Source organism: Brachyhypopomus gauderio, chromosome 5 (assembly GCF_052324685.1).
Source record: "Brachyhypopomus gauderio isolate BG-103 chromosome 5, BGAUD_0.2, whole genome shotgun sequence".
NCBI lineage: Eukaryota > Metazoa > Chordata > Actinopteri > Gymnotiformes > Hypopomidae > Brachyhypopomus > Brachyhypopomus gauderio.
The window spans coordinates 7,924,272-7,941,750 of NC_135215.1; the positions used below are offsets into that span (position 1 = coordinate 7,924,272).

The following is a 17,479-nucleotide window of genomic DNA, read 5'->3' on the forward strand; positions in this document are numbered from 1 at the left end:
TTTGTTTTCCTGTGTACATTAATTTCCTCTAGATGTTGATTTTGCAATTAGCAATTTTGGTTTGAGTAGTATAAATAGGCGATTGCAACGAGGGAGTGGTACATTTTAAACTGAGTACCACTCTGAGTACACAGAAGAGTCCAGGTGATGCCGACCTTTCCAGCGTCCCATTGAGAAGCCTGGTGGGGCCTTCTTAAGCACCTAATACAAATTATGAACTTTAAGCTTTTACAAGCTGCATCAACTGAAATACAATAAAATAACTTTTATATCCAAAGACACTTTGTAAAATGCGACACGGATGTCCTACTAAATTTAGCTCATGGTTCAACTGGAGTATAGAATGAACAAATCTATCCAGTACTGAATAAGATGTGGACCCCCAGCCCCACAGCTTCGGTACACGTGGACCCCCAGCCCCACAGCTTCGGTACACGTGGACCCCCAGCCCCACAGCTTCAGTACACGTGGACCCCCAGCCCCACAGCTTCAGTACACGTGGACCCCCAGCCTCACAGCTTCAGTACACGTGGACCCCCAGCCCCACAGCTTCAGTACACGTGGACCCCCAGCCTCACAGCTTCAGTACACATGGACCCCCAGCATCACTGCTTCAGTAGACCTTGAGCACAAACTTCTGTCCGATTTTAATTCCCTTTAAAACTATTGAGACATGTCGATTTCATTTTCCAGCTAAGCAACAACACGGAATATAAAACACTTAATATAGATGATCATTCAATGGGGTGTTAAAAGGACACATATACTACTGTGTAAGTACAGTCATTTATTTTAACCAAATTCCCAATGGCTACCATGTAACTACCTTTACAAATATACAGTCTAAGATCAAAGTATTTGGGCTGTGCTGATTAAATATAATCCCATGAATACTACCATATGAATGTACAAAACCACAGAGGCAGACTGGGCTCATGTGGATCTCCACGGCCTCATCTTTTGTCCTTGGAACATATGCACAGTTCTACAAGACCATTCAGGTATCACTGGAGTACTTTATCACAGGATGCTAGGCTATACACTTGGGTAACATCCCTTCACAAGCCTACAGTATTGTCATTGTGCAAAACAAAGAAACAAATGGCCCTAAGCAAGTAACAAAAAAACACAAAATGCGTGTGGCTATGTGAACCACAGGAAATCCACTGGTTGCTGGGCATACTGTATCTCCACCATCTCAGGGAGTGTTCACAGCAGACTCAGTGTCCTCCTCTGAATCCTCTGCCTCCTGTTGACCCTTTTGCTGTAATGAGAAGAAGAGCATGATGGGAAGGTCACCACCCCCAGCCCCCTTGTAACCCCTTATAGTGCCTGGACACAACCCCCCACACACTTAGTGCCTCTCACTTTCAGCCTTGCTCACCAGTTTGAGGAAATCCATTAGCTTATACGCATCTTCCCCGGTGGACAGGTCCAAGAAGTCTCGTGGGATTCGGTATGACAAACACGGACTGGGCTGGACCGTCACTTCACTGGTTGTGTACCGGAAGGCAGGACCATCCTGACAGCACAACACACCATATACACGCAGCAACCTCATGACACGTACACACAAATGTAGCTGGCTATGTAACATTTTAACATTATTCAAGCATAGTTAACCAAGAGACATTATACCTGTAGTGTCGTGTCATCTGTATAACTAGCTGCAAGTTTGTTTTCAGACATTAGCTCCTCCCACGTGAACAGCAGGGAGTCTGTGACCTCACCAAATGGATTAAAGTCAATGAGCCACACACGACCCTGTTAGAGAAAACACATTCACGCAATCAAGACCTCAGCTGTCCCACAGAGCCTAAGCAATCACTCACCACGATGAAATATTAAAATATGACAAATATTCATGTGCTTTTATTTCTCACCACACTGTCCCTGTAAACATCCAAGACAACTGGAGGAGGAAAAACAACAACAGCAGAGTGTCAGACAGAGATCTGCAGACGCACGTCCCTGCCTAGACCATGAAGGAACTCACAGTCCTCATCGGGGAACTGGTGCTGGATGGTGTCCTTGAAGAACTGCAGTATGGAGGAGGAGATGCTCGTTTCCTGTTTGGAGATGTGTTGGTAATATTGCGTGTAGTCTCTCTGAGAGATACCTGTGAGCACACAGAGCATTGGACACAGCGTTTGTTTACATGTGCCGTGTGTCCTTGGATAGTTTTCAAAACATTCCTTCACATATATAATACATGAGTAAGCACAGAAACAAATAAATCAATCAGAGGTGAATTAGCATCATAATCACCAATAAGTTTGTTTTCTTTCACGAAGCAGCGGAACTCGCCTCCTGGAATCAGTTCACTCCACTTCCTGAGCACCAGCTAGAACAGAGAGGAGAACATGACCACAGGCACAGAACCCAGGAGAAACAAAACACAGGTACACACAATGTGAGACACGAGGCATATAAAAAGTGTGTTGCTCCACACGCAGTGGTAGGTAGAGTGGCATAATCTTGCCCTTAAAGAAAATCTGCATTTAAAGCCCTAATCAACAACACTTGTGGATTCAAAGGTTTTAATGATAAATCTCAAAAGATGACAAAATCCAGTTGGTCACCCTGGAGAACAAAAGTGTCAGGTTACAGAAAGGATGACCACAGCTCTAGAAACACCTTCAGCTGAATTCACTCCTTTTATATTATTGCCAAGAACAGGAAGACTTGCAATAGGCACCATCATTACACCTGCTGGATCATATGAATTCACGCAGAAGAGAGATTAAAATGTAAAGGAATTTTAATGTGGGTATATAGCTGAGGTCATTTGCATTCAGGTCAATTTGCATGCAGAGCTTTTGCATTCATTTGCATTCAGAGCTTTTAATATACTGAACAGTTGTTGGTAACATTAACTGGTAGGTACACTACTAAGGAGAATGCACTGTGTGATTAGCATTAGCAAACAAACTAGCAGACTGAGAAACCACAGTGGTGGTTAAGGCGGAGTTATAATAAATACTCTACTGCCCTCTAGTGGACATTGCATACAATACATCCTTGTTAGAAATTGTACGTCTGTTGGTAAATATCAGGAAATATGGGCATATTAATTTGTCAGAGTAAACAGTAACTTTCCTCCTCACTGATTTTGCATGCTTATTCATAGTGTGAATAAGCCGTGTGTGTGTATATTGCACCTCATAGTTTATAACTGGGTCTGGAGAGTCGTCGTTACACTGGTGGAACCTGCCAAAGAAGAAAAATCACCATCACCATCACCGAACTATAATTCCTACTGAGCACAAGGCCACCATTCCATGACTGTCAGCAGGAATGTGGAGCACTCCCTGCCACTCACTTACGGCTGCGTAAGGTCATGTGTGATGAAGTCAGAACTTTTAAAAAGGAGGAAGATGTCGCTCAGACTCTGACACTGCAGAGAGCTATTCAGAGCAATCCAGTTGGCATCCTGTGAAAGAGAAGGACCTTGTGAGAAAAAAGGACGTGTTTGCTTCCGTATCACGTCGCTGTCTTGTGTGCTGCTTGGCTGTGATGTCTGTGATGTGGAATACGAAGGCTGGGTATCTGCTCACCCGTGGGGCACTCCAGTTGAGTTTAGGGAAGACACACCCATCAAGAGAGTTTATTGCTTCCTGCACCTTTGAGTTAAATTCTGGGAATTCTGGAGCCTGTGGAAAAATACTACTCAGTAAGACTATTATTTAGTAGTTAGTAGTACCCTACTACTTAAACCCAGTAAAGACTACCCAGTAAGACTATTATTTAGTAATTAGTAGTACCCTACAACTGTGTGTAGGTTCCAGAATCAATCCTACATTCCACATACACTTGACTTCTCCAAACCCTCAACTCACATGAAATAGTTCTTAACTCACATGACATAGTTCTTAACTCACATATATTCCTGCACTCCTAACCTCTCTCGTCTATGCAGCATTTTGCTATGTTGTTTTAATCAATTGGTGCTGTCTTATTTTTATGTTTTCAATGCTGGCCCACCGTCAGCACTGTGGAACTGTGTATAAAACAACCACTATCACCTGACCTCTGGGATTGTGTAATGCCAGGAGAACACAGTTCAATGCTGGATGATAAAGTTGCAGATTTAGGAGACTCACCGTCACCACTGTTGTTGTCTCATCATCAGACCACTGCCAAAGGGAAAGTGTTGTGACATTTAGAACAAATATGTAGATGTCTCTTTCACACATGAGGCACAACTGGATGTCCGACAGGCTTAAAGGTGCTACTGACCTACTTATTCTCTCTGACCATAAAAACTGTATAAGTGAACGTTACTAACTAGGAATAGTTAGTATATGGACATACATTAACAGTAATATATATATAGTTTATGTAATTTGTATGACTAGTCTCTGTTCAAACAAATCATTTATTGTTTCAAAAGCAGGGGAGTAGACATCACTCACCTGAACATCTCCCTCGTCTTCAGAGTCACTGTTATTGATCTGTGATCGCTGGTAACTGTTTTCACTACTTCAAATACAATATTTTGGTTAATCATTTGCACCAATGATAAAATGTTAGCCATCGATTTAATTTAATAAAATTTATTTGTATAGCGCTTTTCACAACACATGTAAATCATCTTTACAGGATTTACAAGGTTAACAATCGTATGGGTCCAAAATGCCATTTAAAGGGAAAAGTTCTCACCTTCCCGAAACCACAAGAGTTCCATCATCCAACAGATATTCGATTACATTCTGAGGCAGAGGTAGAATCAAACTAGAAAATAAATAAAAACTATTTTTATGTCACCAACACTAGCTACCGCTGCATGGCACAAGCAGTTCAAAACAATAGTGTTTATGTTTCCTAATGTTTTGACTACAGTTTCATTCATTAGAATCAGTTATACATTACAATCGCGAAACATTTACCTAACTATAAACAGCTTCTATCCTAGTGCTGTGTGGGAAATTAACACATCTAAACACACACACACACACACACACACACACAGATAAATGTAGCATTTTGTACTTTGCCTTTTTTACCTGTGTATTAGTTTTTTTATTGTTTTATGTCTATGTCTACCACCTTGGGATTGTTGCTCAATTTCGTTGTACATGTGCAATGACAATAAAGTATCTATCTATCTATCTATCTATCTATCTATACTAACTCCACTAGCTATACTATCTATACTAACCATACTAGCTATACTAACCATACTAACTATACTATCTACACTAGCTATACTAACTACACTAGCAATACTGAATATACTAATCATACTAGCCCTACTGACTTTACTAACTATACTAGCTATACTAAATTGACATTTTAACGACACATTCTCGTCTATCTAGTTAGACAGCTAGCTAGCTAAGGTGGCTAGCTTGCTAGTTTCAATAATCCTTTTATTCCATAATATATCAGGAAAAAATCAAAGCGATGGTGCTCTGTGTGCGGACATTACGGAACGGCCTCACCTCTTAATGGTGTGTTTCTTAAATAAAGGATACCATACGGAGAACTGACAGTTTACGACCTGCTCCTTCTTCATGCTGCACTCAGTGTTTTAATGTGCAACATCAAACGAGTCCTACCCAACACAAGCACCGGTGGAATAGTTCCTATGTTTTTTTTTTTATCAGCTTCATTTTTGTTTGTTTTTATATTAGTAACAGCTATATAAAATCCGATTTTTTAAAATAAAATTTTGTTTTGTGGAAATAAAGTCAAATAACGTATCCGGAAGACTTATATGGGGGCCTGTTTCCATGATGCTCAAGAGGGCGGACGCTTCAAAATATTTTCGACTTTTACGACAAAACTGTAGATCTTGGCACAAGGGCGCCGTGCTCGTTTTCAAAAACTTTTAACGACAATTTAAAGTCTTGCACTTTCTGATCGGTCCACCTTTTGTAGGTAAATTCGTAGGTAAAAGGTCCAGCGGTGCCCGATCTGTCCGTCGTTCACTCCGTTGTGGTTCAGAAGTGTGTGGACACACAGGCGGGATGAGCTGTCCGGAGAAAGAGCCCACAGAGCCGCACATCATCAGTGAGGAGGTGAGACACACACACACAAACACACACGGTTTACAGAAAAGCAGGATATTTTGGACAGTGTTCCTATTGAAAGTGGATCACTTTAAATTTAAAGTGCAACTATATGAATGTGATTTAGGTCATTGTGAGTGGTAAATGGGTGAAGCTTGAGAAAACAGTGTACGTGGACCCCTCTGGAACTACAAGGTATGTGCTGGTATATACAATCATCTGTACCTGAACACCTGCACATGCTTGGATTAACGGACAACCCCTTGTGTGTTGATCTACACAAGATCACGACTTAATTCACACTTAAGTATGAAATAGCATCAGCTGGTTGATCAGGTCTGGTTTTTCTCCAACTTTCTGCCTTCAGAACTTGGGAAACAGCCAAAAGAACAACAAGACAAGCCCACACTGACACAGACGGTGTGTACACACATCTCCACTGCTGTCTTCATGGTACAATCTATAATGTGCACATCTGATGACACTTTTTTTGTTGATCTGAAGGTGTGGGGATCATTGCCATTCTGAAGAGGACCCTGCATAAAGACTGTTTAGCCTTGGTGAAGCAGTTCAGACCACCAATGGGATGCTACACCTTGGAGTTTCCTGCAGGTATGAGGGGTAATTTTTACAATACACTGTACACTGACAACTCACACATCGTGTTTTAGGTATATGCTGTGATTTACTGCATGTTTATTTTAGATCTACACTGTGACTTTTTGCGTGTGTGTTTCAGGTCCATGAAATGATGTATTGCATGTGTGTTTCAGGTCTACACAGTGACTTTCTGCATATGTGTTTCAGGTCTTATCGATGACGGAGAGAGTGCTGAAACAGCTGCATTGAGAGAACTGAAAGAAGAGACTGGCTACAAGGGAGAGGTGGTGGGGATCACTCCAGGTGAAGCACATGGCCTTCCCATCATTATACAATTGGGGGTTAGGGCACTCTAGGGTGGGAGGGTTAGGGCACTCTAGGGTTGGAGGGTTAGGGCACTCTAGGGTGGGAGGGTTAGGGCACTCTAGGGTGGGAGGGTTAGGGCACTCTAGGGTGGGAGGGTTAGGGCACTCTAGGGTGGGAGGGTTAGGGCACTCTAGGGTTGGAGGGTTAGGGCACTCTAGGGTGGGAGGGTTAGGGCACTCTAGGGTGGGAGGGTTAGGGCACTCTAGGGTTGGAGGGTTAGGGCACTCTAGGGTTGGAGGGTTAGGGCACTCTAGGGTGGGAGGGTTAGGGCACTCTAGGGTGGGAGGGTTAGGGCACTCTAGGGTTGGAGGGTTAGGGCACTCTAGGGTTGGAGGGTTAGGGCACTCTAGGGTGGGAGGGTTAGGGCACTCTAGGGTGGGAGGGTTAGGGCACTCTAGGGTGGGAGGGTTAGGGCACTCTAGGGTGGGAGGGTTAGGGCACTCTAGGGTTGGAGGGTTAGGGCACTCTAGGGTTGGAGGGTTAGGGCACTCTAGGGTTGGAGGGTTAGGGCACTCTAGGGTTGGAGGGTTAGGGCACTCTAGGGTGGGAGGGTTAGGGCACTCTAGGGTGGGAGGGTTAGGGCACTCTAGGGTTGGAGGGTTAGGGCACTCTAGGGTTGGAGGGTTAGGGCACTCTAGGGTGGGAGGGTTAGGGCACTCTAGGGTGGGAGGGTTAGGGCACTCTAGGGTGGGAGGGTTAGGGCACTCTAGGGTGGGAGGGTTAGGGCACTCTAGGGTTGGAGGGTTAGGGCACTCTAGGGTTGGAGGGTTAGGGCACTCTAGGGTTGGAGGGTTAGGGCACTCTAGGGTTGGAGGGTTAGGGCACTCTAGGGTGGGAGGGTTAGGGCACTCTAGGGTGGGAGGGTTAGGGCACTCTAGGGTTGGGAGACTCTAGTGTTGGGTGCTGCTTATGCAAGCTGTCTCCATCTGTCTTCTGCTCTTTGATTCTCTGTCTATCTGCCTGTTTCGTTCTGTTAGTTACATGCCTTGATCCAGGACTTTCTAACTGCAGCACACAGATTGTGATGGTCAACATAAATGGCGATGATATTGAAAATATAAACCCTACTCAGCAGCTTGGTAAGCGGCTTCATGTTTGTGTTTATCAAAAATATTGTATAATAGTCTGTTCTGTGATTTTCATACCATTGTTTGACAAGGTTCTTCATTCTTGTGTTTTCTCCTTTTGTCATTTTTAGGTGATGGAGGTACATTTTATGTCTTGTGTTAAAAAAAATTGCTAATGTTAAAAATCATCTGTAGTAATGTTAATATTGATGATGATTTGCTCTCTCTGTTTTTGAGGAATATTACATGTTCTTTTTTCAGAGTTTGTGGAAGTAGTGCTTCTACCTCTAGATGAATTTCAAAAGAAAATTGATGGTGAGTATTCCCTGTTTTTGTGCCTCTCACACAGCGTTTAACAAGCCTTGGATTAGAATAACAATAGACATGGTGCAGAAATACAGAGTGAACTCGGTCCTATATTGCCCAGTTCTTGAGGAACCCTGACAGTCCACATGTCTTGTTCCAACTCTTTGCACGCTGGAACCAAGCAACCAGGACCTGACACGCTTGTTTTGTCTGTGCTCAGGTTTGAGGTTTATGGCTGTACCTTCTTATTGTTCTTTTTTTATCATTGTAGAGTTAATGAAGAAGGAGAAAATCTTGGTGGACACCAAAGTGTACATTTATGCGATGGGAATGTCCCAAGCCTACTTTAAACCCAGGGAGCTGCCTGTGCTCAAACAGTGAGCATTGCTCACAAACGGTAGTGCAATGACATAGAAATCCTGATGAACCAGATGCGTGTAAATCCTGTTCCTCAGCAAGATGAGAATCCTTTAGAGCTGCAAATTAGGTCTTGGTTAATTACTACCTGTTGGCACTTGAACATTCTCTAGCATGAACTAACACACTTATCTTGATTGATACCTGTAGTCTACAGTATGTTAAAATCGTATAGATGTGACACCAAACCGTATTCACAACATTTGACCAAAATGTCAACAAATTATACAAGATTTGGACTGACAAAAGCTTAACTGCAAGGTAACTGTGGCATTCTTGATTATTCCACACACTAGTGATTTGTTTGGGAGGGGGGTTGGTCATGGTGAGCTGGGCTGCATTTAATGCGTGTTTCTGGTGCTGGGTCCAAAGTCCAAAAGACTGGTCATCAGTATCTACTGTTCTGAAATCAGGAACGAACTGAACGTCTTGGACCACATATCTGTTCAGTCGCTGCCACACTGAGACTTCAAGCCTCAGCAGCAGCGGTTAAATGAGATTTGTATTAATTTTTAATAAACTTTCTAATAAACTGATTTGATTGTTGCCTGTTTGACATTTCCCCCAATTTTTATACACTACACCATAGAAATTATCAGTTCATTTCTGATTCTTTGTCATTTTATTCTTTGTTAGTATGAAATAAATGGGTGGAAAGTTTAAAACTTTTACTATTAAATCTTTGAAAATATCAAATAAAATACTGACAAATAAAATAAGGATATTTACATATTAAGTGTCAAATGTCCCACATTAACATGGTAGCGTATCCTAATACAGAGAGAAGACGATAAGTCCGTTTGAAATGGGCAAAAGTCCCAAATCTAAAATAAATGATAACCGTTCCGCTTTGCTGGAGTGTTCATCCTTTGAGGCTAAACCGCCATTAATCTCTCAAGCGCCAGTAGTCGGCAGATAGCGAACAAAACCCCTTTAGTTGAGATGGGACGGTACCGGGACACTTGCCATCCTAGCACTACAGTTGCAGGGCGGCGTGGAGCGGCCCGGGATGGAGCGTGTCTGCTGGGGAGAAGAAGTTGAGGAGGGAAGCGCAGCTGAGAAACTCCGCAGGTTCCGTGAGCGGGTCCTGCTTTGAGGAGGGCGCATAAAGCCGGTTTATAACAAGGGCTTCATTCTTCCGCGGGCACTCTCTCCAGCAGCGACCCCCACCAAACCCATCTGGCACGGCCGGTCTCCTTGGCTCTCGCGCGGCCCTGCTGAATGGGAGCTGCTGGCTCTCACGCGGGGAGGTGAAAGAGTTGTTAGTGCGTTTGGCCTCAAGAGGGCGCCATTTCCAGCACTCATGAGAGGTTTCAGTTCGAGTGGCAGGATTTTAGTAAACACTTCTTTCAGTGTGTTTTGAACATTTTATGAACTTCTTCCATCTTGATAAAGAACTACTTACACGTGGGTGAAAATCTAGAAAATGAAGCAAGAAAGATTTCTTCAAGTGAAAACATGAACATTTAAATTACACGTAGATACCTAGTTCCACTTCCTAATTGACTTGTTATGAGTTATAATAATACTCATGGCATTCAATTACTATTTGAAAATCGATTCTTTTCATGAAATAAAAGTGAATTCTATACAGACTTACTATGTTTATGCAACTAAGATTAATTACCCATATTTTAAATATTTATTAACAAAGATACTGTGTTAAATTTTACATTTTTCCAAATGTAACAGGGTTTATGGTGCAGTCAGTGATAAATAAATATATCTGTGTACTGTATGTGGTTGTCGCATCGCTCTTAATCTGGTAATCAGAGGACATGCAGGAGACACACATCACCGGTCCCAGGTGACTAAACGCGCTCGCGAGTCATTCACAGTCGCACACAGCAGTAGAGGTGCAGTCTGATCACCACATCCCCACTGAAGCAGGAAATGCAATCTCACCACCGGTCGAGTGAATGAGTAGTACGTTTAGAGTTAGGGTTCCAAATGAAATATATATAACACCGGGGTAGAGCCATCGTCTTCTCTTAAACAACTCAAGTTGGAGGAAAGCTTTTTCGGATTTGAGTTTCGCCTGAAGATATCAGTTTGAACGTTTAATGATGGCGAGGAATCGAGGGGTTCCGCAAAACGACGGAGAGTTTTCTTTTGTCAGTCCAGTTGTGAAATATTTACTTTTCTTCTTTAACATGTTATTCTGGGTGAGTAACTATCAGTTCGTACACCTGCCACTTCCATAAACATGTAGAACAGATGCGTGTGTAGTTCTCCACGAATGACACAGACGCCACGTCTAGCTTTTAGGTCGTTTTTGTGCACTTTCAGTAATAATTAATCTTTTTTAACAACAGCCGGTAACAAGTTTTAACATTGTGTCGTTTGCTTAATCAAGTTTAAACAAATTCAGACATCTTATGTAGTTTGAAGGTGCGTGATTGAGTAACATTGAAGGTTACACAGTTCTGCATGCATTGCAATTAATTTGCAAGGAGTTTAAGCATATACCAGGTATGCGCTGGAATTTGCTCTGTCTCGGTACCCGGTACCGTCTCGTGTTACTTTGCAAGGACCACAGTATAATATTTAAGATGGACTTTGACCTAAAACAACTTGCAGTTTGAGACCAGTCCATAATAGGCTATCATAGAACACCGCAAAATAAAGAATATCTCATTTGAATTTAAATGAACTTACACTGTGATCCATTAAACTAAAACTCCTTTCATCTAGTTTGACACTGACAGCCTTCATTTACAGCCTTTTAAAGTGTTTTTCGGTTGCTAAGCAACAAGTCTCATTTATTCATATGCTGATAGTGAAACGCTGAGTTTGTTGTTTTGTTTGGTAGGTTTAGTCTGGGTTTTTTTTTTTTTTTTTTGCTTTTTTCCTTTCATTCTGTAGAAATTCAGATTTAGAGTTCAAATGACTAAGGCCTCTTAAAATTCAGTCTCTTCAATGTAGAAAAACTTGGATAAACTGTTACTGTTATATATTTGTTTGCTGCCAATAGCTTCACCTTACAAAGAGTTCTCCCAGCATGCAACTGTGAGCAGGCTGGAGACAGGGCCCCAGAGAGCCTGTCACTGTACTGGTGATGCTTCGCTCAAAGTGTTGCATTACAAAAAGCCTCAAATACCTGAGAAGAGTTTATATTCAAATCCACAAGAACAGTAGACTTTTTTTATGTAGCCAGAGATTTCTACCTGGGGATTTGCTTAAAAGTCTGAGACCAGTCAGAAAAGCGGAATAAATATTTGGTCACACCAAAGATCCAAACATTTACATATCTGATTTTCAGTTGTAACCAACTATTAATTTAACTTTTCCAAACTGGTTGAAAACTCTTTAAAAGATGGTACAGTTCTTGCTGGTGGTAGGTAGTCTTTTGGAAATGCAGCAAGTCGAAACTGGTACAAACCAAAGTAACAATCTCTCAAGGAATTTTTCCTCCTGTCTGATCTAGAGGGTGGAAGAAACAGAGTGTATGACATGTTGAAACCAGAGTAGCATGCATTATCTTCTGTTTAACTGAGACTCATTCACCAAAGAACAGCTGTAGTAACCTCACTACCAGGTTACATGAGAATGGCTGTCCTCACTGTTCGTGTGGGACAACCTGGATATTTTATCTGCTGAAAGCAGTGAAACACGCAAACGTATTGCCCTGCGTTTCTCTCTAGGATCTTCTGTTTAAGCAGCAAGTGGATTGAGATAGTTATCATTCCACAGTCTGGCCTTCCACTTTCCCTTCTGCTTCAGTAAAATCTCTCTCTCAAAATAACGTCAATAACCTAGTAAAGAAAATGCTGCTTCCTGTTTCAACACATCAAACCAGGTCTCCATCCCAGGTGTGTACATATTCAGTGTACCACATCAGGCATTTAAACTATCCTGCTATTGACAGCATTCCTAAATAAAATGTGTTCTCTGCGTTTTAAAAGCCTGTACATTGTGGCATTTATGAAGACATTCCATCAGGGTGTCGTGTGTAGGTTACCACTCCCTGGTCAGCAATGAAAAAGGTTTTTCCAAGTCACGTTGTGCACATTGTGAGGTGATAGTGTGTGTGTGTGTGTGTGTGTGTGTGTGTGTGTGTGTACGTACGTACGTGTGTACATGTCCAACTATTTCATGTTTCAGTACTTTTTGCACTTGCTGCTCTAACAAGCAGCGTAGTGGCAAAATTCACAGCAGGTGTTTCATCCATGATTGACCAATACATTTCTGGTTCAATTAGAATTGGTATTGAAACCGTTCTTCCCATCACACTGTTCACATTTTTACCATGGCGACACCTACCAGTTGACCAATAGTAGCTTGCCATTGCGAAGCTTCAAACAGGATGTGACCACTGAGCTTAAGAGTGTCATCAGCAGGTTGCAACAGATACTGAATGTGGACATCCTTTAGCATCATTCCACACTGATGACCTGTGCGTGCTAGACCCCCTTCAAGGGTACCTGACCGCACCACCAGGCACAGACGTCATCGTCTTGCATGGGCCAGGGAGCATTTATGCTGGACGACGGTGTGTCTAGTCAGTACAGAACTGCCATACACTTTATGAAAAGCCCATACTACTAGAATAACATCATTAATCCAGTCATTGTGCCTGTGTGTGAACAACACAGGCCTAACTTCATCTTCATGCGTGACAACGCTCCAGCTCATCAAGATCACATCATTGGGGAACGGCTGCTGGACACTGGGGTTCCTCTAATGGAGACCTCCAGACCTGAATCATGTAGAAAACCTGCAGGAAGTTGCCATGTAGAGGCTCGTAACTCTGTACCTCAGAATCTCAATGTCCTGAGGGCCCTTCAATATGAGTGGGATGCCATGACTTTGCAGACTATAACTCGACTTGTGAACTGCATGAGACGTTGTCAAGCTGTAACTGATGCCCAAGGGCACATGACACGTTATTGAGACACTGACATTTTTAGTTGGCTATACCCACCACCGTTAGCTTTTGTTTCATTAAATTGTTTGAAATGAGGAAATCACCATTACATGATTCTACTTAAATGGCCTAACTTCATGATATAATATCACTGTAGCTTGAACTGTTGACATTTTCCATAAATTCACCCAAAAGCCAAATGTCTGTGTCTGTGTGTGTGTGTGTGTGTGTGAACCACTGAGCACTGGCAGCTGACTGATGCTCCTGTTTGTGTTCCTCCCCAGATCATGTCAATGGTGCTGATGTCCATTGGTGTGTTTGCCAGAGTAACTAAACATGGTGAGTTGATGCTCTCAGCAGGAAAATTTAAGGAAACTTATTTCTTCTTAAAATTCATCAATAGGTTTTGATTTTTGTAGCACACAATGTCTTTCCTACTTCAGTGTTTCAGTGTTCATTATTTTTCGGCGTTTTAATGTCATTTAAACACACAAACTGAGCATAAATCTTAAGTTGCAGCCTGGTGTTAACGTCAGTGTCTCTCTGACCATTCTTCTTCCCCAAACGCTGTGTAGAGACAGCTATGGCCTGTTTGACGGTGGACCCGTCTGTCCTCCTGTTGGTGGTGGGAGTTCTCATGTTCCTCATCACCTTCTGCGGCTGTGTGGGTTCCCTCAGAGAGAACATCTGCCTCCTGCAGACGGTCAGTCCTTGACCTTGAGCAGAACTGACGCTAGGTGTTTGTTTCTGTGAGTAGTTGTTTGGAGGCATTTAAAGAGTTGTCTGCTGATTTTGCTTTCTGAACCCGTGTTCTGTTTTCCGGCCCTGTTCATAGCATTTTGATGCCTCCAATAAAAACCAGAACGTGACCTCACTCCCCTCTCACTGACCCCAGTACCTCTGTGCACACTGTGTGACATTTTCAGCATGTTTTAGTGTAGTTTTGAGCCTAGGTTCATTCACCTGAAGAGACGTGACCACTTCTCCTCTGTGCATCTGGGTGGTGTTTGCTTCTCTCAACAGTTCTGCATCTGCTTGACGGTGATCTTCCTGCTGCAACTCGCCACTGGCGTGTTGGGTTTTGTCTTCTCAGACAAGGTAAGTGACATTCAGACAGCTGTCTGTCAAAGTCATGATTTGGGACTCTCTATGCAGGAATTTAAAAGTGTGTACACTACTGCAGTACTGTGGTATTTGATAACGTAAACATATCCTGACGGTGAACATGTCCTGAGTTGAAAAATACCTCTGAACAAATGTTTGGCTGGTGTAATGCGCCCCCTGCTGGCTATTTACCATATTTCTCTTATTGTGATATTGTATTAATAATTTATGTCTGTCTATTCACTCTATCTAATTCTAATGGAATGATGGGGGAAATAATTATGTAAAGTGTGTGTGTGTGTGTGTGTGTGTTTACAGGTACGGCATAAAGTGACAAAAATGATAAACAATGCGATTGAGCACTACAGAGATGATCTGGACCTGCAGAATCTCATTGACTTTGGACAAAAAGAGGTTGCGACCACATCTCACACTTTCTTGGACTGTGTGATTTAAACTGGTGAAAGTGCCCTTACAGAAATGGCTGTTCTCATGTCAGTGGGGTCTTGTGTGCAGTTTGCCTGCTGTGGTGGCATTTCGTACCTGGACTGGTCCCAGAACATGTACTTCAACTGCTCCAGTGAGAACCCCAGCAGGGAGCGCTGCTCCGTCCCCTTCTCCTGCTGTCTGATCTCCAAAGACGAGGTGAGCAGTGATCAGCCAGCCGCCTCTTAAGGGCGGGGCAGCCTCGCACGTCTGTCTCCCACTGCTGTCCCCTTCACAGGACATGGAGACTTATAATAGAATAATAATGGAGACAAGGCACTTTGCTTGCACAGCTGATGATGGACCTGTATCCGACATGTCCTGTTTCTCTGAACCTTATCTACTTCACCAAAACTTTGAATCTCTCCCTCTCTCTGTACATACTTGCATATAAACACACATACAGACAGACAGACAGACAGACAGACAAATACTAGGCAAGGCTGTAGCTTGAACAGATTCACAGTGGAGTACACATGTACATTTTAGATTTAAGATAGTTATTATAATACTCTTAATATTTAAAAAAGTCACTTTTAAAATAAAAATTTTTAACAAAGAGAGTTTCATTAAATGGTCAATGAAGTCTGTCCATTTTAAGAAGGCCGAAAAGCCTCAGTGTTAGTTTCTCATTCATAATATGTGTGGTGTAGAGTTCAGATGTGAAAGTAATCTGTAAACCTGTAGAACAGGTGACGTGTATTTGACCAAACTATGAAAGATCAAGACCTTAATCACATTCTCAATCATCTCGTACACTGTTTCGCACATCATGGCAGATCAGTGCTTTTTAGAACACCCCTAAATGTGTCCATCCTGAAACGATGTCCTGGCATATGTCCACTGAAGGGACTTGTCTGGTGTCTGCTTGTCTTCTGTCCCACAGAATGTTATCAACACCATGTGTGGCCATGGCATGCAGGAACTAGATTACAGTCAAGCCGGCGAGTTCATCAACACCAACGGTTGCATAGACAAGCTGGTGAACTGGATCCATAGCAACCTGTTTGTGCTGGGAGGCATCGCCCTGGGTCTGGCCATCCCTCAGGTGGGTGTCTGCACTGGGGGAGACGTGACCCACATCACTCCGCTGTAGGGCTGACAGACACCAATAAGATACCTGAGTCATGGGTGGAAGGTAGTTGTTGTATGTGGCTGGATGTGCCCTGACTATGGATGTGGATAGGATTTTTTTTGTTGTTGTTCATTGGGTGTAGTGTTATGAATTCTTATGTAGGCTATTTGATATGTACCATGAAATATCACTGCCACTCGTGATGAAGGTGGGGTCAGTTCAGCACCAGTTCTAAAACGTATAAAACATTTTTAACATTTATTTTTTTTGGATATATTGATCACGTCATGTATCAGATCTTAAATGAGGAACTGCTTGTGTCTGTTCTCTAAATGACCTCTAAACCCAAACGACTGACCGCTCTCTCCCCTCACAGCTCGTGGGGATCATGTTGTCTCAGGTCCTGATTAACCAGATCAATGATCAGGTCAAACTGCAGGACTACAACCGGCAGCACCAGACAGACCCCTGGAGCTAATGCTCCTGAAAACCTGAAGCCTGTTGGGAAAATGAACTGGATTGAAAGGTAGCTTTTCCCATCAGCCCTGAGCCGTGTCCTTCCACACTAGACCCCCCCTGCAAGCACTGTAACGCTCCCACTGTGACTGACAGGTGGTGCACACAGCCAGGGTTTGTGCTGGGAGAAACGGACTCTCGGGTGGCCGGGACACTTTTAGAAAACCTGAATCTTGTCTAAAGCCACACTTTGGCAGAAAAAGTTTAAGACCCTTCATGGTATAAGGAGACTGTTTTTCAGTATGGAGAAGTTTGCTATGGAGAAGTTTGCCACAGAAGAATTGCAACAGTATTTTTTACAATGGATGACCTCTCTGAGGGAGACAGCCCGTGTTCCTTTAAAATGATGTCTCCATTAACAAGACAGATCTTGAGACCAACTTTTTAATGTCTCACAACAATGGATTTTTATCATCCCAGAACAAATATGTCTGCTGTTACACTTTGTTACTTTACATTGACACTGCTGGATGCGCAGAGCTGATGGTCACAAATGGTGATGTTGATTCATGTATTTATGCATGTTTTGGTACAATATGTTTAACCTATTTTTGTACACCTTGACTGAGCAAAGCATTAAAGTGCTGCTTATTGGAAAAATGCATAGAAAACAGCAGTGCAATATAGTTTAAAAATATAATACAATAAATGGTGAACAATA

At 42.7% G+C, this 17,479-nt stretch overlaps 3 protein-coding genes across 4 annotated transcripts; 2 read left to right on the forward strand and 1 right to left on the reverse strand.

Annotated features, from left to right (window-relative positions):
- Window positions 1–774: 774 nt before the first annotated feature.
- Window positions 775–5,583, reverse strand: cdc123 (cell division cycle 123 homolog (S. cerevisiae)). 2 transcript variants are annotated; one of them, XM_077005331.1, is made up of 13 exons: window positions 5,445–5,583; window positions 4,663–4,734; window positions 4,416–4,479; window positions 4,104–4,136; window positions 3,558–3,653; window positions 3,327–3,433; window positions 3,162–3,210; window positions 2,269–2,344; window positions 1,997–2,119; window positions 1,884–1,912; window positions 1,639–1,764; window positions 1,385–1,522; window positions 775–1,264 (listed from the first exon to the last, which is right to left on the reverse strand). In XM_077005331.1, exons 1-13 carry the CDS (start codon window positions 5,516–5,518, stop codon window positions 1,199–1,201), a joined length of 1,053 nt encoding a protein of 350 aa, XP_076861446.1. In that variant the 5' UTR covers window positions 5,519–5,583; the 3' UTR covers window positions 775–1,198. The 2 variants fall into 2 exon arrangements, with proteins under 2 accessions (XP_076861446.1, XP_076861445.1); XM_077005330.1 differs by having other exon boundaries at window positions 4,416–4,482.
- A 152-nt stretch (window positions 5,584–5,735) lies between these two features.
- Window positions 5,736–9,306, forward strand: nudt5 (nudix (nucleoside diphosphate linked moiety X)-type motif 5). The gene is made up of 9 exons (XM_077005332.1): window positions 5,736–6,023; window positions 6,142–6,209; window positions 6,382–6,434; window positions 6,519–6,626; window positions 6,822–6,917; window positions 7,958–8,059; window positions 8,179–8,187; window positions 8,309–8,362; window positions 8,625–9,306. Exons 1-9 carry the CDS (start codon window positions 5,973–5,975, stop codon window positions 8,732–8,734), a joined length of 651 nt encoding a protein of 216 aa, XP_076861447.1. The 5' UTR covers window positions 5,736–5,972; the 3' UTR covers window positions 8,735–9,306.
- A 1,276-nt stretch (window positions 9,307–10,582) lies between these two features.
- On the forward strand, window positions 10,583–17,479 carry tspan33a (tetraspanin 33a). Its single transcript, XM_077005335.1, has 8 exons — window positions 10,583–10,935; window positions 13,922–13,976; window positions 14,213–14,340; window positions 14,661–14,735; window positions 15,060–15,155; window positions 15,258–15,386; window positions 16,114–16,275; window positions 16,679–17,479. The coding sequence occupies exons 1-8, from the start codon at window positions 10,834–10,836 to the stop codon at window positions 16,778–16,780; spliced, it is 849 nt and encodes a 282-aa protein (XP_076861450.1). The 5' UTR covers window positions 10,583–10,833; the 3' UTR covers window positions 16,781–17,479.